At 45.4% G+C, this 19,837-nt stretch overlaps 1 protein-coding gene across 1 annotated transcript in view; it reads left to right on the top strand.

Moving 5' to 3' along the window:
• The window catches only part of STX18 (syntaxin 18), a 91,371-nt gene that overhangs the window by 58,099 nt on the left and 13,435 nt on the right, over window positions 1-19,837 (top strand). Inside the window, exons 3-6 of the mRNA XM_080923171.1 lie at window positions 5,210-5,325; window positions 6,709-6,786; window positions 6,952-7,018; window positions 16,019-16,131. Of these exons, the coding sequence (XP_080779297.1) occupies window positions 5,210-5,325; window positions 6,709-6,786; window positions 6,952-7,018; window positions 16,019-16,131 (374 nt within the window). The remainder of the gene's footprint in view (window positions 1-5,209; window positions 5,326-6,708; window positions 6,787-6,951; window positions 7,019-16,018; window positions 16,132-19,837) is intronic.

Below are 19,837 nucleotides of genomic sequence, written 5' to 3'. Positions count from 1 at the left end.
ATACTGCCTTCAGACCATGAGGCTTTGTTAGGTTGACATAATTAGGAAGCTATAATTTTTTCCAGAATGTAGAGCTCAGACTTTATTGACCCATTTAATTTTTTTAATAATGACATTTTACTAGAGCAGAACAGCATGCAGCCTAGGCAGCCTCTGGCTGGATCTTAGAATGACCTTAATTAAAATAATTTCTCTACTCTGTACCTTTTCCATAATACCCTGGCAACAAAACAATGCCACTTGGGAAAACAACTTGGTTGGTTTCTGTTGTTGTTACTAAAAGAGTAACAACACTGTCAGTTTCCAGTATCCAAGGTCAAGTGGGTTTGTATAATGTATCTGAGGACTTCCCTTCTCACTGAGTAATCAGTATTCTCAGATTAGCCTTTAGACCTTCGAGCTCACTGAGCTGGGCTCCTTACCTGGGAAGATGTAGCCAGAGGATGTTAATCCAAGGTTTTTAGAGCCAGTATTGTACAGGTCCACCCTAGTGGCTAATTGCATATTCTTTCAAAAGCCAGCATCTTTCTCTGACTTGGGAACAGAAACATTTGATCCTTTCACTACACTATTCCCAGAAAAGCCATTCAGATTGCAGAGTAGGGACATGTAACAGCTTGCCCTCTTATCACCCGAAAGTAAGGAGTCACTTATTCAAACACCTGGGAAAGCATTCCAGAAGGAGAAGCAGGACTTGTAAGGTCCATGTGCAGCACATACGGAAAGTGAAGGAGCAGAAAAAGGCTGATGACCCGAGCCTTATTTGTCCTAGCAGCCTTTGTTCTTAGAAGCCTTTAGAAGACCTGTTCAGAGGGCCTGACAGGATCCAAATCTGTGAGACCATCCATTTGGCTGGTTTGCCAGAGCAGATGGGGGAAGGATGGCTAGGAGCAGCAGACCCTGGAGTCAGCTTCAGCTGCAGACTGGGTGGGAGATGGTGGCGGATAGTTCTGAAGGTAAGGCCTCCAGGATATGTGAATGGATCTGTACAAACTCAGAGAGGCAAAGGCGCTAGGAATGATGTCAGGGTCTGGGGCTGGAGCAACAGGAACGAATGGCATTACTACCAGCCCAGCCTGGGGGAAGCTGCTGGAGAGCATGTTTGAAGAGAGAAGTCAGGGGCTCGGTGTTAGACTTAAGTGCAGTACAGTTAAGATGGGAGTGGAGCTGCTGAATGAGTCATTAGACGTCTCTGTCCAAGTCCAGTGACGTTCTACTTTCACTGACTTGTAGCACTTCAGAGACCACCTGTCAGTCTTTAAGACTTCCTTGTGTTCTTCAGGATCTTAAGCTCATAGTGAAGAGCCTTTGCCCTGGTCAGTCCTTCAGAGCACTGTGATGGTGCCGAGGATCCTGTCTTCAGAGCTTTGCTTCTTTTCTGCTGAGGTTGCTTGCCCTCAGTTTCCAGTGCTCACTGTGTTGTTTTTGTTCATCTTGAGCACACAGGCTCAGATCTCAGGGTCTGTTTAAGCTTTGCCTATAATGGCTGGTCTGTTCCAGGCAGTTGTACATCCCTGGTTCTTCCTTTTCTCCTGCCATCATCTAAACCTTGCCGTTCTTCTCCCTCCTTTATGTCTGCCTCATTAAAATGTGAGCCTTTCTATGTAGCCTTGAACTCTCAGTCCTCCTACCTCCCTGGTCCTGGGTTCCGGGGGTTGCTCTGCCACATTCAGCAGCTCCTTTCTGAAATTTAAGTTCTACAAAATTTTATCATGCCCCTACCCTTTATAAGTGCTAGGAAGCCGAGCTATTCGAGAAGCTGGGCATACAGCTAGTTCAGTGGCAAACACTTGCCTGTCCATGTCTGATGCCCTGGGCTCAGGCCCAGCATTAATTGGGGGGAAGGTGGTAACAAGCAATCAAACAAATAATACAAACTAAGGAATGGGAGATGAGAAAGACAAGGTTCTTAGCTCAAGGTCAGTAGCCCCAGGCTCAACCTTCTACCACTGTTCCATGTGACATGTCACATCATCTCCCGTTTATCACACTCAGCCTTTCCATTGGCTGCAGAGTCCCTGAGCAGCTTTGGCAGTCACTAAAAGCAGCATTCCTACCTGTCCTGCATTCCAGCCAGTTTGAAGTCCTTGCCCTTCTCTACTCCTTCCATTGTTATTCTTGCTTCCCTCAGCCATGCCTGCCTCCCACGAATCAGTTTGTAGATTCCTCCATCCCCATCCACTACACATACTCACACGCACATGAACATGCCTTGATCTGAACTCTCCTGCCTCACTGACCATGGTGGCACACGTCTGTAACCCCAGTACTTGGGAGGTGGAACCAAATAGCACCTACCTGGAAGCCGTGAGAATTCAGTAGGTAAACGTACATAGCCTCCTAGATTAGAACAGTGGTCAGTGTCAGCCTGTGCTGTGTGATAGAACACGTTTTTTGCACAGGCCTGTTGTCTCCGGCTTGACAGTTTATTGAAAGCTGGATTATACTCAACTCCTGTGTGTAGCCTAGGCATTAACAATTTAATTTCATAACGTGTGTGCTCACCGTACATATTATATGCCCAGTATAAGCTCTAAAGTTGAGATGAATCTAACATTCCTAACCAAAACAGGGTTATAGTCTTTAACTTTCCACATCCTTCAGCACACAACACCACGACACAGTAAAGCATTTGCTATGGGTTAGTTTTGTTTGTTTGTTTGTTTGTTTTTTGGTTTCTTTTTTTTTTTTTTTTTTTTTTTTTTTTGGCTCTTCATCCTCAGCTTCTGGCTACTTCTATATAAAAGACTATATATAGTCAAGACAAGGTCGGTGATGTTTTGACCCTGAACTAGCTATTTCTTAATATACCTGGCAACCAAGTCAGAAGGAGAAACATATTCCTTTAAATTTCTGAGCCAGTGAATAAACTTGTCTTTTTCACTTTCCCCCACCTTTCTCCTGAAGTAAATTGATCAGTTAGTTCAAAGTTGGACCTCACTGAGTCTCCTCTAACTGAGTCTCCTGTTTAGATGCAGTGACATCCAGAACACAGTTATTCCTGTAGAGTCAAGGAAAGAAAACATGGTGTTTATCTACGCAGATCTCATGAGTATAGTTTGGAATTATTTACAAGATGTTTAATCTCTTCAGAATATCAATGATTTTGTTCCTATAACTTCAGTGTGGCCTTGATAACTTTAGCCTGCTCTGTTTCAGATGCGCACTGTCTCTCATTCTCTTAAAACACAGCGGAACAGCAGGGTGAGGAGCACTCTTGTAACACTCCAGTTCCCCACATGTAAGGCCCTAACTTTGGCTCAGCACCATCATCTCCTCTATCCTGAGTGAGGTGTCTATTTGTACACCAAACCTGCATCCTAGACGTTTCCTTTGACTCCATCCTCAGACCGTCTGTATTGCCTGTCAAAATCTCTACATCTGTCACCTTCAACCCCCCAAGGACACTGTCTGTACATAACCTGATTCTCTTGGACAATGGCAGTGGTCTCTCCTGAGAGAGGTTAGGATTTTTCAGTCTTGAGGCAGTCTGCTATGGAGAAACCATGCAAAGTACAAATGGTCCTGTTTTTAATCCTGCTGGTGAAGCCAGCACTGGGAGTGGAGGGTGGAGTAGTGTCTGTGTTTGAGTTAAGTAAGTGCTTACTGTAACACTATCTTAAGAGGAATGGTGCAGCCATGTGCCAGGCACATCAGTGTGGAGACACAGTGAGTGCATGCCATGTGCTGCCCTCCCTGAGGTGCCGGGTTGACACAGGACCAGCCTTGCTATTCCTTTTATTACTTCACTCACATGTGCCCAGTTGTGGAGTAGATGTTATATGTTCACTTAACCCATCATCCACAGGGTGGGGAATTGTATCTGGCCTTTGTCTCCATCCTCTGTCAGGACATGCCTAAAATCCTGCCCGTCCTGCCCAGCACCTCATTCTACACGAGCTGACCGTGCTCCACTTTGAGCCCTACTGTCCACTTCTGCTTTATTGCTGATCTCTCCTACAGTTAAGTGCCTTTTGTGGAAACAGAAACAAGCCTTGCTCGGTTTTGAACCCCAGCCTAGTGCTTATCCTAAAAGGGAGCGACTGACATAGTGGAATCAGATCCACATAAAGCACTGAGCATAGGCCTAGTGTGTGCCCAGGATTAGTCAGCACTCTGTGCTACATGTTTTACTGGAGAAGCAGACACAGGCACACAGTCCTTTCTTCCATATCGCTTCAGAGGAGAAAAACAGATTTTTTGTTGTTATTTGGAGAAACAATGCAGTGGAGAAAAGCAAAGCAGGATCAGAAGCAGATAGCAGCACAGCAGAAGGGAGGGTCAGAGGTGGTCCCAGCTCTGTCCCAAAGCAGAGAAACAGAGAGCAGCTTTGGAGTGCAGACACAATAATCTGACCAGCACAGCATGAAAAGGGGATGTTGGCTGAGTATCATAGAGGCCATTGTTTCTGGAGTGAAGTCAGAGTCATTTACCATAATAGAGTGGAAACCCTATGACCTGGGTCACAGGTAGAAATGGGATGGCCAGGAATTTGTCTTCTGTCTTCATGACTAGATGAACAGGTGAGTGAAAATGGGGTGGTTTGAGTATCTGTATAAGTACACTGTAGCTATCTTCAGACACACCAGAAGAGGGCATCAGATCCCATTACCATGTGGTTGCTGAGATTTGAACTCAGAATCTCTGGAAGAGCAGTCAGTGCTCTAACCACGGAGCTGTCTCTCCAGCCCTCATAGTGCTTTGTTACTGAAAGTGGATGCCCTTACCAGCCTGGGCACTTCAGGGTTAACTTAATATCCGGGGAGATGGAATTTGTTTCTGCAGGCTTTTTATTGTAAGGTTTAAAAACTGCTTTCCAGCATAAAAACAAACAAACGAACAAAAACAGTTCACAAAAGTTTCCCATATGTTTCAAGCACTCATATGTTTCAAGATCATGTCACTGCAGCATGTCGGGTGAGTAGCTTGCAGCTCTGATGGAGTTATTGGATTATGTAGTTCTCAATCAGAGCCTCTGTTCCTAGCAAAGCTGTGTACTGCAGCCTGTTTCTGTGGATGCAAGGAAGACTGTACTTCATGGCCTTCTGATCCACTTTCTAGACCATTCTCCCACCTGTTGGTCTGGCCACTCTGCTCCAAGTCTTGGTTTCAGTGTCACTTGGTCAGAGAAACCTTTCTTCTTGACACTCTATCCAGATTGCATTATGTTCTCACTGACGCCACCTCACACTTTCTTCCTCTTTTTTAGCCACACCATGTCTGAATATGGGAGGATGACAGACGCAGAGCGAGACCAGATAGACCAGGATGCTCAGATATTCATAAGGACCTGTTCAGAAGCAATTCAACAACTCAGAACAGAAGGTGAAGTGCTCTGAAAGATGCCAACAGATCCCATGAATGTGCCAACCAGTTCAGTAACTCATTGTGCAGTCACTTACTGTTCCTTCTTTTTTTCTGAGTGACCTTACAATTTTATAATCCTCCTTCCTGGTCAGTCTTTTGAACTAAGGTGATCAAAGCCCTAAAAAGACTATCACTCAAGTTTGAAAAAATGGAAGGCAGGAATGGGGAGGACCTCTCTAAATAGAATTCATAACCTACTAAAGGCCAAGGTCAGAGGGACCAGATTGCATTTGTGCAAGCATTTGCATAACTGTAGAGACATGCACCTGAGCTCTGTGGCCTTGGGCAGATCAACTTTTACATCAAAACAGTACCGAAGATAACTAGGCATATCTCTTAAGGTTCACTTAAATTCTTACACTGTGCTTAGAACCCTGCGTGACACTAGGAGCCTAGTATTACCTCCCCTTCATTGGGTTTCTTTCCTGTTAAGAAGCTAGATGGCTTCCCAGTCTTATATCTTCCTTGATTCTTAAGCATATACAGAGGTCATAATTGCCAGGTGCCGTTGGGCCCACGGCAGGGACTTTTGATGGAAAAGCATCTGAGAGAACCCTAATCAGCCACTGGGGAAGTGAAAGCTTGCCAGAGAAATATTCAACATACAAAATTCAAAAATTCTGTGTCCAGCATCACAGAGCTCCTAGATGATTATGTGAGTCCCAGGTTATGTAGTCAGTCCTCTGGTAAAAACATAGCCTGTGCCCCATTCTCTGAAGGACTTTAGTTAGGCACTTATGTGACGTTAGGCTATTCATTGCCTCAGTTGGCTCATCTGAGGTAGTTCTCTGAAGTCCTATCATTGTGCCTGCATACTGGTCACCTAGGCCCTCCACCAGTAGCAGTGTCTGACTAGGAACTGCCACAGGCTTCTGTGTGGTAGCTTGTCCTTGTGGCTCATCAGTGTGAAAGGTTCTTAGCAGCATAGTATGGATAATGCCACTCAGTGTCTAAGGGGAGAAAGCAGCCCCTGTAAGCTGAAAAGCAACTCAGGCAGAGGGTATCTGGGCTTCTAGCACATGTGATTTAAGCATGTCACTTGAAGGTGAGCCTGAGCACTGGATGTGTTAATACAGCAAGGTCAGCATTCCGGAAGGCGCTGGGTCAGCTCCACTCCCCTCGTGCTGTAATAAGCTATAAATTATTTGACTATGGTTTCTATGGGTTTAATCTCTCACCTGGTGAACCCTAATAAATCTTACTCTTAGAAATGTAGTCTCCCTTGACATGAGGCTGTTTTATAGCTGTGCTTTTGAACATGCTTTCAGTGAAGCGCCGGGGAGCTGACTGCTCTGGAGGGTCCTTGAACACAGACCTGAGTGCTGCCCTTTTCCCTTACAGCCCACAAGGAGATACATTCCCAGCAAGTGAAGGAGCACAGGACGGCGGTTTTGGACTTCGTTGAAGATTACTTAAAAAGTATTTCATTTTCTTCTAAAGGTCACATGTGGTATTTCATAAGAGATGCAATTTAGAATAGAGCTTTGCTAGCTGAAGACCATAGTGTCTCATTAGTTTTAATGATAGCTTTGCCTGAGAAGCCATTTGAAATGGTCTCTGTTGTGTTTTTTTCTGCTTCAACAGGAGTGTGTAAGCTTTACTCTGAGCAAAGAGCCATTCGAGTGAAGCGTGTGGTGGATAAGAAAAGACTGTGAGTATTGCCGTCTTTGCTCTTCTTCGGTTAAAAAAGGAATGGCAGCCGGAGCTCCCAAAGCTCCAGCTCTGTGGGCTGTGTGCCAGTTCTTCACCAAATGCTGTCATAGGAGCTGACACACTGTGTACCAGGTGGTGCTGGTCAACTCTGTTAGCCCACAGCAGCCCATGAGGCAGATTCTCTTTCATCTTCTGATGATACTGAGGTTCAGCAGATTATCAAACCTCTGTGGTGTCATGGCAGTTTAACTGATATTGAGCACTTACCAATTTTTCTTTTTTGTTGGGAGAACTAAGGAGACAGTCTGCCTCTATAGTCCACACTGGCATTAAGGTCATAGTTTTTGTGCTTCAGCATTCAGACTGCGGGGGTTACAGGTGTGTGCCACCTACCTAGCTTCCCTCCCTGTTCCTTATCCTATGAAGTGGGACACTTGGAGCTGTTTGACTTTAGTCTCTGCCCCCATACCTTCATCTCTGAAAGTTTTTCCAAAAAAGGGGTTTCACAATGACCATTGCTCTCCTATGTGACAATATGACAGAATGTATTCAGGATGTCATCAGGAACTCACTCCTTCCTCTAATCCAACACCCATGGTGGCTGCCAGTTTGCCCAGGCAGGACCCAGTGAGCAGGCCTGACTCTGTTGATATATGTCTGTCATCGGTCACTATGGTAAGGTGACCAGTCCCTGGTTCTCACAGCCCCCAGGAGGGGGAGGCATGTCTGCTATGCTGTTGCAGGTAGAGACAAAAAGAAGTTTCAGCACATTTGGCGTTAGTCTTTCTTTTAAGCAGAAGTTTCCTCTGAAGTCCTTGCTGATGTCAGTCAGATAAGGAATGTACAGCATTATGCTGAACAGAAGACCTTGGAGGAATAGCACTCTGCTCTTATGCTTTTTGAGACAGTCTCTGTACTTCTCAGGCAGGCTCTGTACTCTGGACACTGCCTCAATCTCCCAGATGTGGGTACTGTGGGAGTTTCAGGCATTTGTCAACACTCTAACTTCCTTCTGGCTCGGTCCTTATAGACACAAGACATCTGCTTAAAACATACATGTAGCCGTTTATGTAATGTTATATCCCCTTATGCCCAGGTCTCACAAAGGTCAAATATAACAGGTTCAAGGCTAGAGTGATTATATCATAGCTTTTGTTTCTAAATCAGTCCCCAGTTCATCTGCTCTGGCAGGCGTATGTGTGACTTTGTTCTAAAGGAGCTTAGCTTTTCTTGTGCCTAATTCTTTTCCCATAGAATCTTTTTTACAGCCTGTCCTGTCCTTGTGAACAAAATTGTATTCATCCTTCTAGCCCAAATCAAATGTCACCTGTCCTATGAAGTGTTGCAGCTGCTGCCATGAATGTTGTACCTCCCTTCTCAGTAGATTCCCATTGTGTTGTTGACAGTCAGATCACACACACACACACACACACACACACACACACACACACACAAACATATATACACAAACATACACAAACCACTGTTGTGTTTCAGCCCATAGCTCCATTCTTGTCCTTTGAGGAAGCCAATGGGCAGAGTGTATTTGGGTTGCTGGTGGCTGTCATTAAGAAGTCATTTGAGGAGCCTAGTTGCTCATGTTCTGTAGCCTCATTGTCACTGTTTCATTTGTATGGCGAAGGAAAACATACCTGTTGAGGTGCAGCTTGATTGCCCACTGTAATGTCTTAAGAGTGCAGATGGTATTATGTTGTAGATTTTGTTCTCACAGAGTAGAGATGCTGCATCAATCTATTGTACCAAAGGGCTCTTGTTTCACACTGATGAAAATACTTTGCTCATTAAGCCAGTATTCCCAGCGGACTGCTCTGTTCTTCCCGCAGTGACTGTATTGTCTGTAAATGATAGCACTGTTATTAAAGGTGCCTGTTTTCATCTACCCTGGTGGCATTTTCATTCTCAGTGGATTGCTACCCGTTCCATGTTGCCTCAGGCTAGAGAGGGATAACTTCTTTTCTTATAAGACTGTAAGTTCTTTGGAAGTTGAAACCACTGTCCTCTGTCTTTGTCAGTACATTGATCAGAGCCTGCTACAAAGTAGATTTTCAGCCATTGGTTCCTGAGTGAAGGCGACATCCAACCATCTAACGGAGCATGGCTGTTCACTCCTGGCTTATTGATTCCACTGAGTAAAAGCTTACAAACTAGAAATATGTGCAGCAATACAGGGTGCATATCTCTGTCATCCATCCCCAATGAGTTTTAAGTCCACCTCTTTCTTCTTGATCTCCTTAAATCTCTGGTATTTTGGGTGATTGAAGCTGAAATGGCTACCACACACTCTGGTGGCATGTACTCTCACGAAACATCTGAGCTATCAGAACCATGTTCTCTCCAGAAAAACAGCTTGTGTATGATGAGATTCAAGACTAGGCTGAGCCTCTTGTCTGCTAATGCAGAGTTGCCTTTCATATGGTCTAGTGAGTGTCAGAAGCTGGTTGTGCTTTCCAGCTGACCTGGCTCCAAGGTTTGCAGAGTCCAGGCCATTATTCAAACCCTTCGCTTTTTTGGGACAGTGTTCATATGATTAGAAACTTTTTGTGATTCTCTGTCTCAAGGGAGATCTAAGAACTGTGAAAAGCTATTTGTCAAAGATTATAGCTTCTTCAAATACCGACCCGATTACAAAACAAGATCAAGAGTAGATAGCTCCATAGACCCTGCTGAGTTCATAACTCTAGCTTGAAGCTAGATATAGAATCATAATATTAACATGTCTCACCAACACAGATACTGAAGATGACTTTCTTAAGGTATTTTCAGAGGACATGTTGGTGGCCCAAGTACAGCTTACTTGGACAGTGTAGTCTATGGTTGGACTGGAGGGATGCTCTTTTTCCAGATTTCAGTTTACATGGGCTCTGTGCCATGATGATGCCTTCCTCCAGGGACTAGCAGGCCCTTCCCCAGTTCAGGCCAACACATACCAAAAAGCACTGTCATGATCTGCAGCCACACTAACCCCTTCCTTCCTCTGTCATGTGTTCCCTGCTGTCAGTACAAAGGAAGAAGATCAGGCTACCTTTCCTGTCTTTTATAGAAGATAGCAGTTCTCATGTGATGCATGGCTTCATGACTGAAATAAGATCTAAAGAGTCTGTCATTTATTACCCTCTCTCTCCAGCAGGACTATTATCCTGCTACCAGCCCCTGACTTAGATCCTTCAGATAGTGAGAGCTCTGGGGATGGTGTTTGGAATGGTGTTGGTGATGGAGATGGAGATGAGGGAAGGCGGAGATGCTATGTGATTCGAGGACCACAGTAAAGATTTTGCCTCATCTACTGTCTGTGATGGGGACCTTGTTTGTTGCTTAGAAGGAAGAGTTGCAAACTGGCCTGTGGGCGAAGTCTAGACTTTCAACTATTTTTGTATTACCTTCCAACTAAGCATGGTTTATCATATTTTAAGAGCTCTGTAAACCAAGCAAGAAGGATATGAGTTAGAGCCTAAAATATTCCCCATCTGTCCTTTCACTGTGTTGACCTGGCTTAGAACAACCAACCCCCTAATGTGAAGGGCCACATTTTTGTAGGTTTGTAGTCCACCAAGGACTGATGTGTGGCACAGTCACAGCTGTGCCCCAGATGGCCTACCACAGTAGTCAGATGACACCAAGCTACAGTATACCATGTTCAGTGAGACAGAGGCACTGTTGGAGTTCTGTAGATCCTTGTTCCTTGTTTTGTACTCAACTCTGCCGCAGACCAGCAATACGCATCGTGGAATCTGGCACTAGTCTGTGGATCACACTTTGAGGAACACTTACTTAAAAAAGAACTTCCTAGTAAGTGGTAGATGCCTACTAAATAAATACCTGTCAGGTGAGTGTGGAGGTGCTTTAGGTAGAGTGAGCTGACTGCTTGCCCTGCGACTCAGAGGTCTCCGTCACTCAAATGCCACTTTGGACTAGGGCACTGGGATGTGTGTAGAGAGTGTTCTGCCCTCTTTGTTGCTGCATAAAAGACAGAATGAAGCCCTTCTGGAATGACTTTTTTGTGTGCAAAGTGTGCTTTCCCATTTTTTTTCTTCAAAATCAAGAAAATCTCTTTTTCGTTCTTGTTCTTCTACAATTTCAAATACAATTCCAAGGCTTTTTAGTGCCAGGGACTTGTATTGATCACAATTAGACAGTGCATGGCCTTTAGTTTGAAAAGTGCACTGAAGTGAATCGGAGGCATAAACGGATCTTTGATGATTTTTTTAACTGCCCCCCCAGGTTGCCTTTAGCTAGCTAATTTGTAATTTCCCTGAGGATTTTAGTAGACTTTCTCTGTATAATTAGAATCTGTTTTTATTACCTTCAAAAAAGTGTTCAACTTTGTCTCTGTCTGCTTCTCTGCAGCTTTTTTTTTTTTTTAATACATTGAAAACTGGCACTGCCATACTCCACGGTGATGGGCATTAAATGAAATGTTCAGTCAAGAGGCAGTGCAGCCCATCCCCTTCCTGAACCAAGCAGTCCTGAAACCAGGAGATGGGTAGGGGTAAAGGTGAGTGTCTGTGCTGCCCAGGGTAGGGTATCACAGAGGGCCTGTAGTCAGACAGGCAGTGAGAGGCATGCAAAGATGAGTATATCCTCTCTAAGAGGAGGGCTGGTGCTAGACCTGAGGGTCTTGGTTCTCAGCTGATACAGAAGGTACAACAAGCCAGTTTTCTCACTGTATTGAAAAGAAAAAAGACTTCTAAGGATGCTTAGGCCTTGTCATAGGGGTCAGAATAGTTTTCAGTTCCCATAGCTCAGCTGAAAGTCAGTGTGGTATATGTCTTTGTGACCATGTACAATGTGTGTTTTCTAGATCTGTCTACTGGGAAGGCCTTTAAGCAATGATACCACAGTAGCAACACACACATAGACATACATACACACACGCACGTATGCCTATTTCTAGGCTGGATTAAGGAAACTGAAATGAGCCAGAGGCATGTCTGTACTGTATCAGGAAACAAGGGAAGGATTACAGAATGGCAGGATGTGTGAAGATGACAGCAGCTGCTCTGAAGGGGTTTCTGCTGACCATATTGAAGACAACTGGAGTGAAAGCTAAAGGAGGGAAGCCAGCTGTAGCCCGGAGTAGGTATGGCTGCTGCTGTCATTTAGTCCGTGTAACTAAGTCTGAGTGGTAGGAGTGATTGCAAGGCTGTTAGGAGCCAGGTTGCTCACTGTCTCCAAAGCTGAAGGAAGAAAAACCCAGAATGAGCCCTGGGTTGGTGGTTGGGATGAAAAACATCGAAAGTAGCTTTGTCGGTAAGGAGCCAGGTGGGAGCTGAGTCCTAGGCACTTCCTACTGGGTGATCTCATTTCATCCTTAGAAGTATCTTAAGTCAGTTTTTCCCATTTTCTAGATGCTGAGAATGAAAACATATCCACAGTCACACACAGCAAGTAAGGGACAGTCTAGAATGAAACCTATGATTATATCCACACCTCATTTCTGAATGTCTTTTTCATGGTGGTTACTCAGATCATGACTTTAGGACCTAGACTCCTAAACTAGGGTTTGTGGTGTTGTGGTCTGCCACCTCCAGTGGCCCATGGATTCAGCATCTGCTTAGCAATTAGCAAGATGAATATGACACAAAATGTTAAGCAGTATTTTATTTTGTAATCATACTAATACACTTAATGTTAAACACACACTAAACCCTGTCCTGTTTCTTCTGTGTTTGTTTTACCACTGGGATCAAGCCAGGACCGTAAGCATTGCTCAGTGAGCACTGTTCCCAGAGTCCTGCTTCCTGCCCTTAGTTGTTTTCATGTGGCCTTCCTTTTTCCTTAACATGTCTTACAAAACTTAACCATGCTTCAGTGTTTGTGGTTTGCTCTCTGCTGCTGAGGACTGTTGCTTTCCCTACTCTGTTGGTTGGCATGGGTTGTCCCTGTGTTTTCTGTAGAGGAAGGTTGTTGTGACTACTGACAGTTCCATGTGGACATATCTTTTCCTTTCTCTCTGGGAAACACCTCAAAATGGGTTTGCTTCCTTACAGTGGAGATACTCTTGGATTCAATAAGAAACTGCCAGATTTTCCAAGGTGGTAGCAGCATTTGACATAGCATCCAGCTCTGTGAAGCTCTGATTCATTTTCATCCTCCCCGGGATCTGGTGTGGATCAAACATACTTTACCTCTTCTTGTGGGTGTGTAGGACCATCTCACTGTGGCTTTGGTTTGTGCTAATCACCTGTTCATGTGGCTTATCGGTGATTTCTATATTTTCTTCAGAATATCCATTCAAGTCTTTTACATACTTTGTTATTCAATCATTTGTTGTTTGTTAATTTGTGTAGGAGTTCCTTCTGTGCCCTGACACAGGTCCTCTGTAAGGTTTCTGCTATTGACAATGGTCTCCTTCCTTGTGGTTTGTCTAGTGAGGATCTGGAGGGCATTAATGAGCATCTGTTCTATATAAATACCCACCCATTCTGTTAATGTTGGTTAAAAAGACCTTCTTCTGGAATTGACACAGCATGGACTCTGGAGCTGGGACCTGAAGTTGCCTTATTTTATTTTTTTTTTTTTTAAAAAGGTCATTTAATACTAGTACCTTATAGAGAGATTCTGGAGTTGAATACATTTGTCTGCCTGCATTTACCCTCAATAAGGTGCTTAGAGAAGAACTTAGTGCATCCTAGGTGCTCAGCAAATACTAAGTGGTGTGCATAAGTCAGGCCCAGTCAGTGTGCATTGACTTTATCCTTTTACTCACAGGCCATCTGGCCTATAGGTCAAGACCACATCACAGATCCTTTCAGTACCCTGCCTGTAATTTTTATATTTTTATATAAGTTTTGGTGAAGCTGTTGCGATGCCTGTTTTATTTTGGTGATTGAGTGACTTATTATTTTGAGAAGGGCTGTACACTGTAACCCAGGTTAGCATATAACTCCTACCTATAATCCCCCTGCATCTGTTTCCTGAGTGCTTGGATTATAGTCATGCACTGCTTTGTTTGGTTCTAAAGCACGTCATTTTAGAATCAGATTTTCTCCTCTGTTAGCCTTTTACTCATAAAGCATTCATTCATTCAACATGTGTTTATTGAACTGTGTTAGTCAGATTCCCATCTCTCTATAACAAAATTCCCATGACAGTCATCTTAAAAGGATGGTCATGGTAGTACCTGTCATTAATCTAAGCATTCAGATGGCAGGAGCAGGCAGCTTACTGTGAGTTCAAGATTACCCTAGTCCCATAGCAAGTTCTCAGCTATCCAGGACCACATAGTGAAACCCTGGCTCCAGAAAATAAAATAAAAAATAGAAGTCAGAAGGGGAAAGTATGTTGGGGGTCACAGTTTCAGAGGTTTCAGTTTATAGTTTGCTTGGCCCTGTTGATACAGTACATGGCAAACGAAGCCTGTTTTCCTCATGGCAACACAGTTGGAGAACAAAGAGAAGGGAAGAACCAAGGTCCCTATGACCACTTCAAGCAACTTTCTTACACTATCCCTACCAAAAAGGTTCACTTATTAAAGCCATACACTCAGTAAGTATATGGCCCAGTTAGGGGCTTTGCAGATCTCAGCAAGCACTTCATGCAGGCACTAATCTAAACAGCACACGCAACTCACACAGACGGTCTGCTCTAAGGAGAAACGGGTACATGCAGAGGATCAGGGGAGTGCTTTTTATGTAAGCTGGGGCCTGGACGGGTGGCTGGGAAGAGGTGGTTAAAGTACTTGCTCTGCAAGTGTAAGGACCAGAGCTCAGTTCCCTGACACTCATGTATGACCCAGGCATGGTGGTGCTCACCTGTTCTCAGCACTGGAAGCAGAGACAGGTAGTCCTGGGGTTCACTGGCCAGCCATGAAACAGAGAACTCAAATAAGAAATGCAAGTCAGGTGTGGCGGCACACACCTCTAATTCCAGTACTCAGGGAGCAAGGGGCAGGCAGCTCTGGTCTACCCAGTGAGTTCCAGACCATCCAGAGCTATATAATTAAAACAAAGTAGCAACAGTTAAAAATAAGGTGGAGAATTCTAAAGGAAAATTTCTAACATTAATCTCTGGCCTCTAGATATGCACATATGGGTAAATCCACCTGTGTGCAACACACACACACACACACACACACACACACACACACACACACACACACAGAGGAATGGGGCAACAAGATGGCTTAGTAGGTAAAAGCACTTTCTGCATCAGCCTAAGAGTTTGATCCTTAGAATTCATGTTTTAAAAGGAGAAAGGGAAAAGGAGAAGAAAGCTGCTGTAGCACATATGTAGTCTCAGTACTCCTGCAGTGAGGTGGGAAAACACCTGCAGGTTCCCAGACAAATGAGAGGGACCTGCCTCAACAAAGTGGAAAGAGAAGATGTATATAGAAAAGTTGCCTTTTGATCCATGCATGTGCATTGTGTGCCTGCAAGCACACGTGTGCACACACTAATGATAAATAATAAACCAAACTCAAGTCTCAAATTTTAAAAATGTAAGAATGCCATAAAGATCTCTAAGTAGCAGAGAATATGTACCCTGTGGGTGGGAAAGGAGACCGCACGTGGGCAGAGGAGTTGAGAAGAGGTGAGAAGAAAGCTAAATGCAGAGCTTCCTGGCCCATCTAGCTGTTAAAGACTTTCATAGTTAAACTAGTTCAAGATACTGCACTCATACGTATGAGTGTACGTGTGTGTGTGTGTGTGCGCACGCGCGCGCGCGAGCGCTCCTTTGGCAGTATTTTTGCATTAGTGTAAAAGAACTGGATTGCTGTACAACCACTTCCTGGTGGGGTGTCTTCTCGAGGGCAACCTCAGTGCATGCAGCTACTAAGCATTATGCTGTGGCTGGAATGCAGAAGGCCATGTACTGACAACATGGTACCTTCACACTAAGGCGTGATGTATCCATTTGACTCCTAGGCCCCAGTAGAGGGGCCAGAGGGCAAATGCACAAGTCACACACGACCCTCTCTGTTGTCAAAGGGGATCCTGTTTGGGAGGTAAAATAATAACTTCCAAGTATTTGTCTTTAGATCTAAGCTGGAACCTGAGCCACATACAAAGAGGAAAGAGTCCACGTCTGAGAAAGCCTCTCAGAATGCTTCCCGGGACTCTGAAGAAAAGCCTGTTGCTGAGGAGTTGCCAGGTATGAATCACGATAAAAGTCTTGCTTTGTGCTTCTTCCTTTTGACCTGTTGGCAGGAGTACAAAGCAGGGAAAGGCAGCGGTTCCTGACCCATGGTGGTGAGCATAGATGCCCAAAGCAAAAGAACCTTGGAGGTGGCAGTGCTTAGTCTGAGGAGTCACACGTTCTCATGTACACTGAAGAAGGGCTGCTTTCCTGTGTACCTGCTGGGTGGAAGCTGAGGGGGCCTCATTGAGCCTTCCTGAAGAGTGGTATAAGCCTCCACACGGAAGGAAGTCTGCACTGGCGGCAGGCAGCTATACTACCCCAGGGCGGAACATGCTTTCTCAGGGGTCTCCACTGTCAGGCAGCCCCTTGGGAATAGATGCAAGCATGGGTTTGTATTTCTTAGTCATCACAGACACAGTGAAGTTCCTGACAGTACATGCCAAAGAAATGCACAATCTGCATCAAATTAGAATGTCATGGACTCTTCTTCATTATGTGTAACATCCATGTACCTCTGGGTAGGGATGCACTGCATCCCTGCATGCGGCGTAGCAAGCAAGCAGGTTTTGTGGGGCGCCACTCACTGCCTAGCAGCTCACTGCAGCTGTGAGGCCTAAATGTCTTCTCTGCCATGGCCGTGGCTCTGCCAGCACTGGAGGGTCATAGCCTCTTTTCTTTAGAAGACCCTGAGAGACTCAGGGCCCAGGCTACTTTTCCAAGATAAAAGCTCCTAAGTACTAGGTCTAAGACTCACTGGTATGTGGTCTGACTCTTAAGTGCACCTCTAGCTCATGATTTCCTGCATTTCATAAGTGTTCCACATGCACCATGGCTTACCACCCTGGAGGATGCCAGAGGCCCTTTGTGCAGTGGGAACAGCACTTTTGAATCCTTTCATTGTTCCACACATCCTGACTGAGTGACAGGCCTGACACGCATTGGATCTTTGGGGGTATGTGCTATTTGTGACTATTTTAGTAGGTGAGGAAGCCAGGAATCAGAGAAATTATATAACAGCTCAAAGTCCAGCATTGAAGAAGCACAGCAGCCTTCCGAGTGGGTGTTTCTGTTTGTACAGCCTCAGCCTATTCCTGGCTCTCAGCTGCTGAGATGCAGTATGCAGGGGCTCTGTTTATCTCCTGTGCCTGTCTGGGGCTTCCCCACAATCCCATGGGCACAGCTCCTGAGAGAACACGATGGGCATCATAACTACATCTACTGAAGCCGGATGTAGCAGCCACTTTCAGTCTTTCACCTTCTCAGTAACTTCTATACAGGCTGGTGACAGCAGGGAAAGGCAGTGCTAGCTGAGGACCTAGAGGCAGTGCATCTCATGGGAAGATACTCGGTTGTTCTGCTGACCTCAGCCCTACACTACATGTTGTGCCAGGCCTTGGGCTGGGAGATAGGAACTTCATAATTAGTGGAAATGGCTCTTCTTTGGACTCATAGGGAAACAAGTGAGGTCCATATGCCAGCGCCCTTCCACTGTGGTGCCTGCGAGGGTGAGAAGAGAGGTGGTGTTCCTGTGTTCTGCCTTAGAGTCAACATGATCAAAATGTTGTCTTCTGACTGGGTGAGCTGTGAGCTGTTCTGAGCAGCGTGCAGGAGACAGAGCACCTGGGCTCTGCACTCACACCCGTACTCTCTGAGTGTCACTTTGCTGCTTAAACACGGAGCAGGGAGACCAGCGCTAGCCACTGGGGCTTACTTTCAAAGCAGACCACCAAGAGAGTGCAAAGACAGCCCACAGAATGGAAAACTATTACATGGTATTGATGAGGCATTTCAACCACATGGGTGGACACACAGAGACTTCTCAACTGAAGCTAAAATCACTCCCAAATGAAAAAGGGCAAAAGATCTGAATGGCAGTTTCTTTCTTAATTGAAAAAAAATTCTCGTATAATATGTTCTGATCATGGCTCCCCTCCTCTCATTCCTCCAAGCTCCCGCTCACCCACCCAGCTCTACAGCCTTCCTCTCTGTGTGTCTTTAGAAAACAAACAGGCAAACAGACAAACCAAAGTTGATTTTAAAAATTAAACACACACACAAGCACACACCCCCTAAAACCAGAGTGAATGGCAGGTTCTTAAAGACATCTGTACCTGACAAATAAGTATCCTAAAGGAATTACCAGGGGACCCATGACAGCCTCAAGGTGCCTCACTCAGAGGGGCCAGTATGGAAAAGGCAACATGATGCTGAGTTTGCCTTTGGACCTCAGTACAGTAGGAATCCATTGAGCATTCCAAAGCTTGAGTGTGCCATGGTGTGGCTTATATCTGAAAAACTCTGACACCGCTGAGAGGTGACATGAAAGCTGGCAGGCTGGACAGGAATCTCTTGCTGCAACCCAGACACAAGACACCTGCCACCGGGAACCAGTCCCTGTGTTCACACCCAAACACACATAGAGCAGGGTGACGAGGGCTCAGGTCACATTTTGGACTCTGGGTCATTTGAATGTGTGGGATGGGAGCTTGGTAACTTAGAGCCTTGAGGCCAAAGAGCTGGTGAAAGGGGTATTGCTGCCTGAGTAAGTGTAACTCCATGTACAATCTGACAGCATGGTGGAGGAAGGGAGTCCACACACCTAAATGTGTTGGGCCTTTGGAACTTGCCTGCTGGGTGTTCAGGTGGAAAGTGGGTGTTGATGGGGTGAACAGGGGGACCTTAGAGCTAGGAGCTTGGTGGATCTTGGAAAGTAGACAGTGTGGAGTCCTAGCCTGGATGTACCTCTGAAGAAAGGGGAGAGGAGGGAAGAGCAGGCAGGCCGGGGAGAGACCTGCACCCAACTTTAATGTGCTGCCTGTTTCCTGGCTAGGCTCTTCTCTCTACCCCAGGCTTGATGTTGACAGGGAAATCCTCCCCTACAGCCAGCTGCTCTGCTTCACACGGCTGTGTGTCTGCCCTTTCCACCATGGCAGTAGAAAGTGTTTTTTCCTCTGTGTGGACATCCTCTAGGTTTCCTGTGAGTGACAGTTTTCAAGCCTGGCCTGTGTGGGTGTGTCTTTTGCTTACTTTGCCTTTCAGTATTTATTTCCTTTTGAAACCTGAGGTGTCACCCACACAAGCATGTTCTGGTACCAAACAAGGTGGAACGGTTCTAGGCAAGGGATGGTCTCCTGTCTGTCATATTCCCTTGTTCATTTAGTCAGCAAGTTCCCACTTCTGCTCCTAGTTGGCCTGCCTCCTCCAGCATTAAGGCCTTTTCTTTAAACATTCTGCCTCACAAGGCTGCATTCTTCATGTCTCTGTGGTAGTTGTTTTCCCATCTTGGTTTCTGGGTATTCAGATGTGTTTCTTAAGTGACTCATGGTTCCTGCCCCTGTGAAGCTCAGTGTTGTCAGGGAGGATAGGATTCCAGCTCCTAGAAGAAAGTAGTGTCCTAGGAAAACAGAAGTAGGGACAGAGTTCAGCAGTGTCCTAGTGACCTCAGGTAGAGATAGCCCTAAGCAAGTTAGTACCAGAAAAGAAGCTTTTCGGGTTGTAGGCAGAAGGAATAGTTAGAACAAGGAAAACACTGAAAGGCCTGAGTGATGGAAGCCCATGTGGAATGTAGTCACTACGCCCTGGGGGTTAGCGAGGAGCACAAGTTGTAAGAAGTAAAGTTGCAGAGGGTGGCTGCGACAAGACCACAGAAGGCCTGGGATGCAGGTAGGGCCTCTGGATCTGACTGGTTGGCACAGTATGCTGTGAGCACTGTGCTTCA

This window comes from Micromys minutus (genome assembly GCF_963924665.1).
Source record: "Micromys minutus genome assembly, chromosome: 1".
Classification (NCBI taxonomy): domain Eukaryota; kingdom Metazoa; phylum Chordata; class Mammalia; order Rodentia; family Muridae; genus Micromys; species Micromys minutus.
This window is presented reverse-complemented; position numbering and strand designations above follow the sequence as displayed.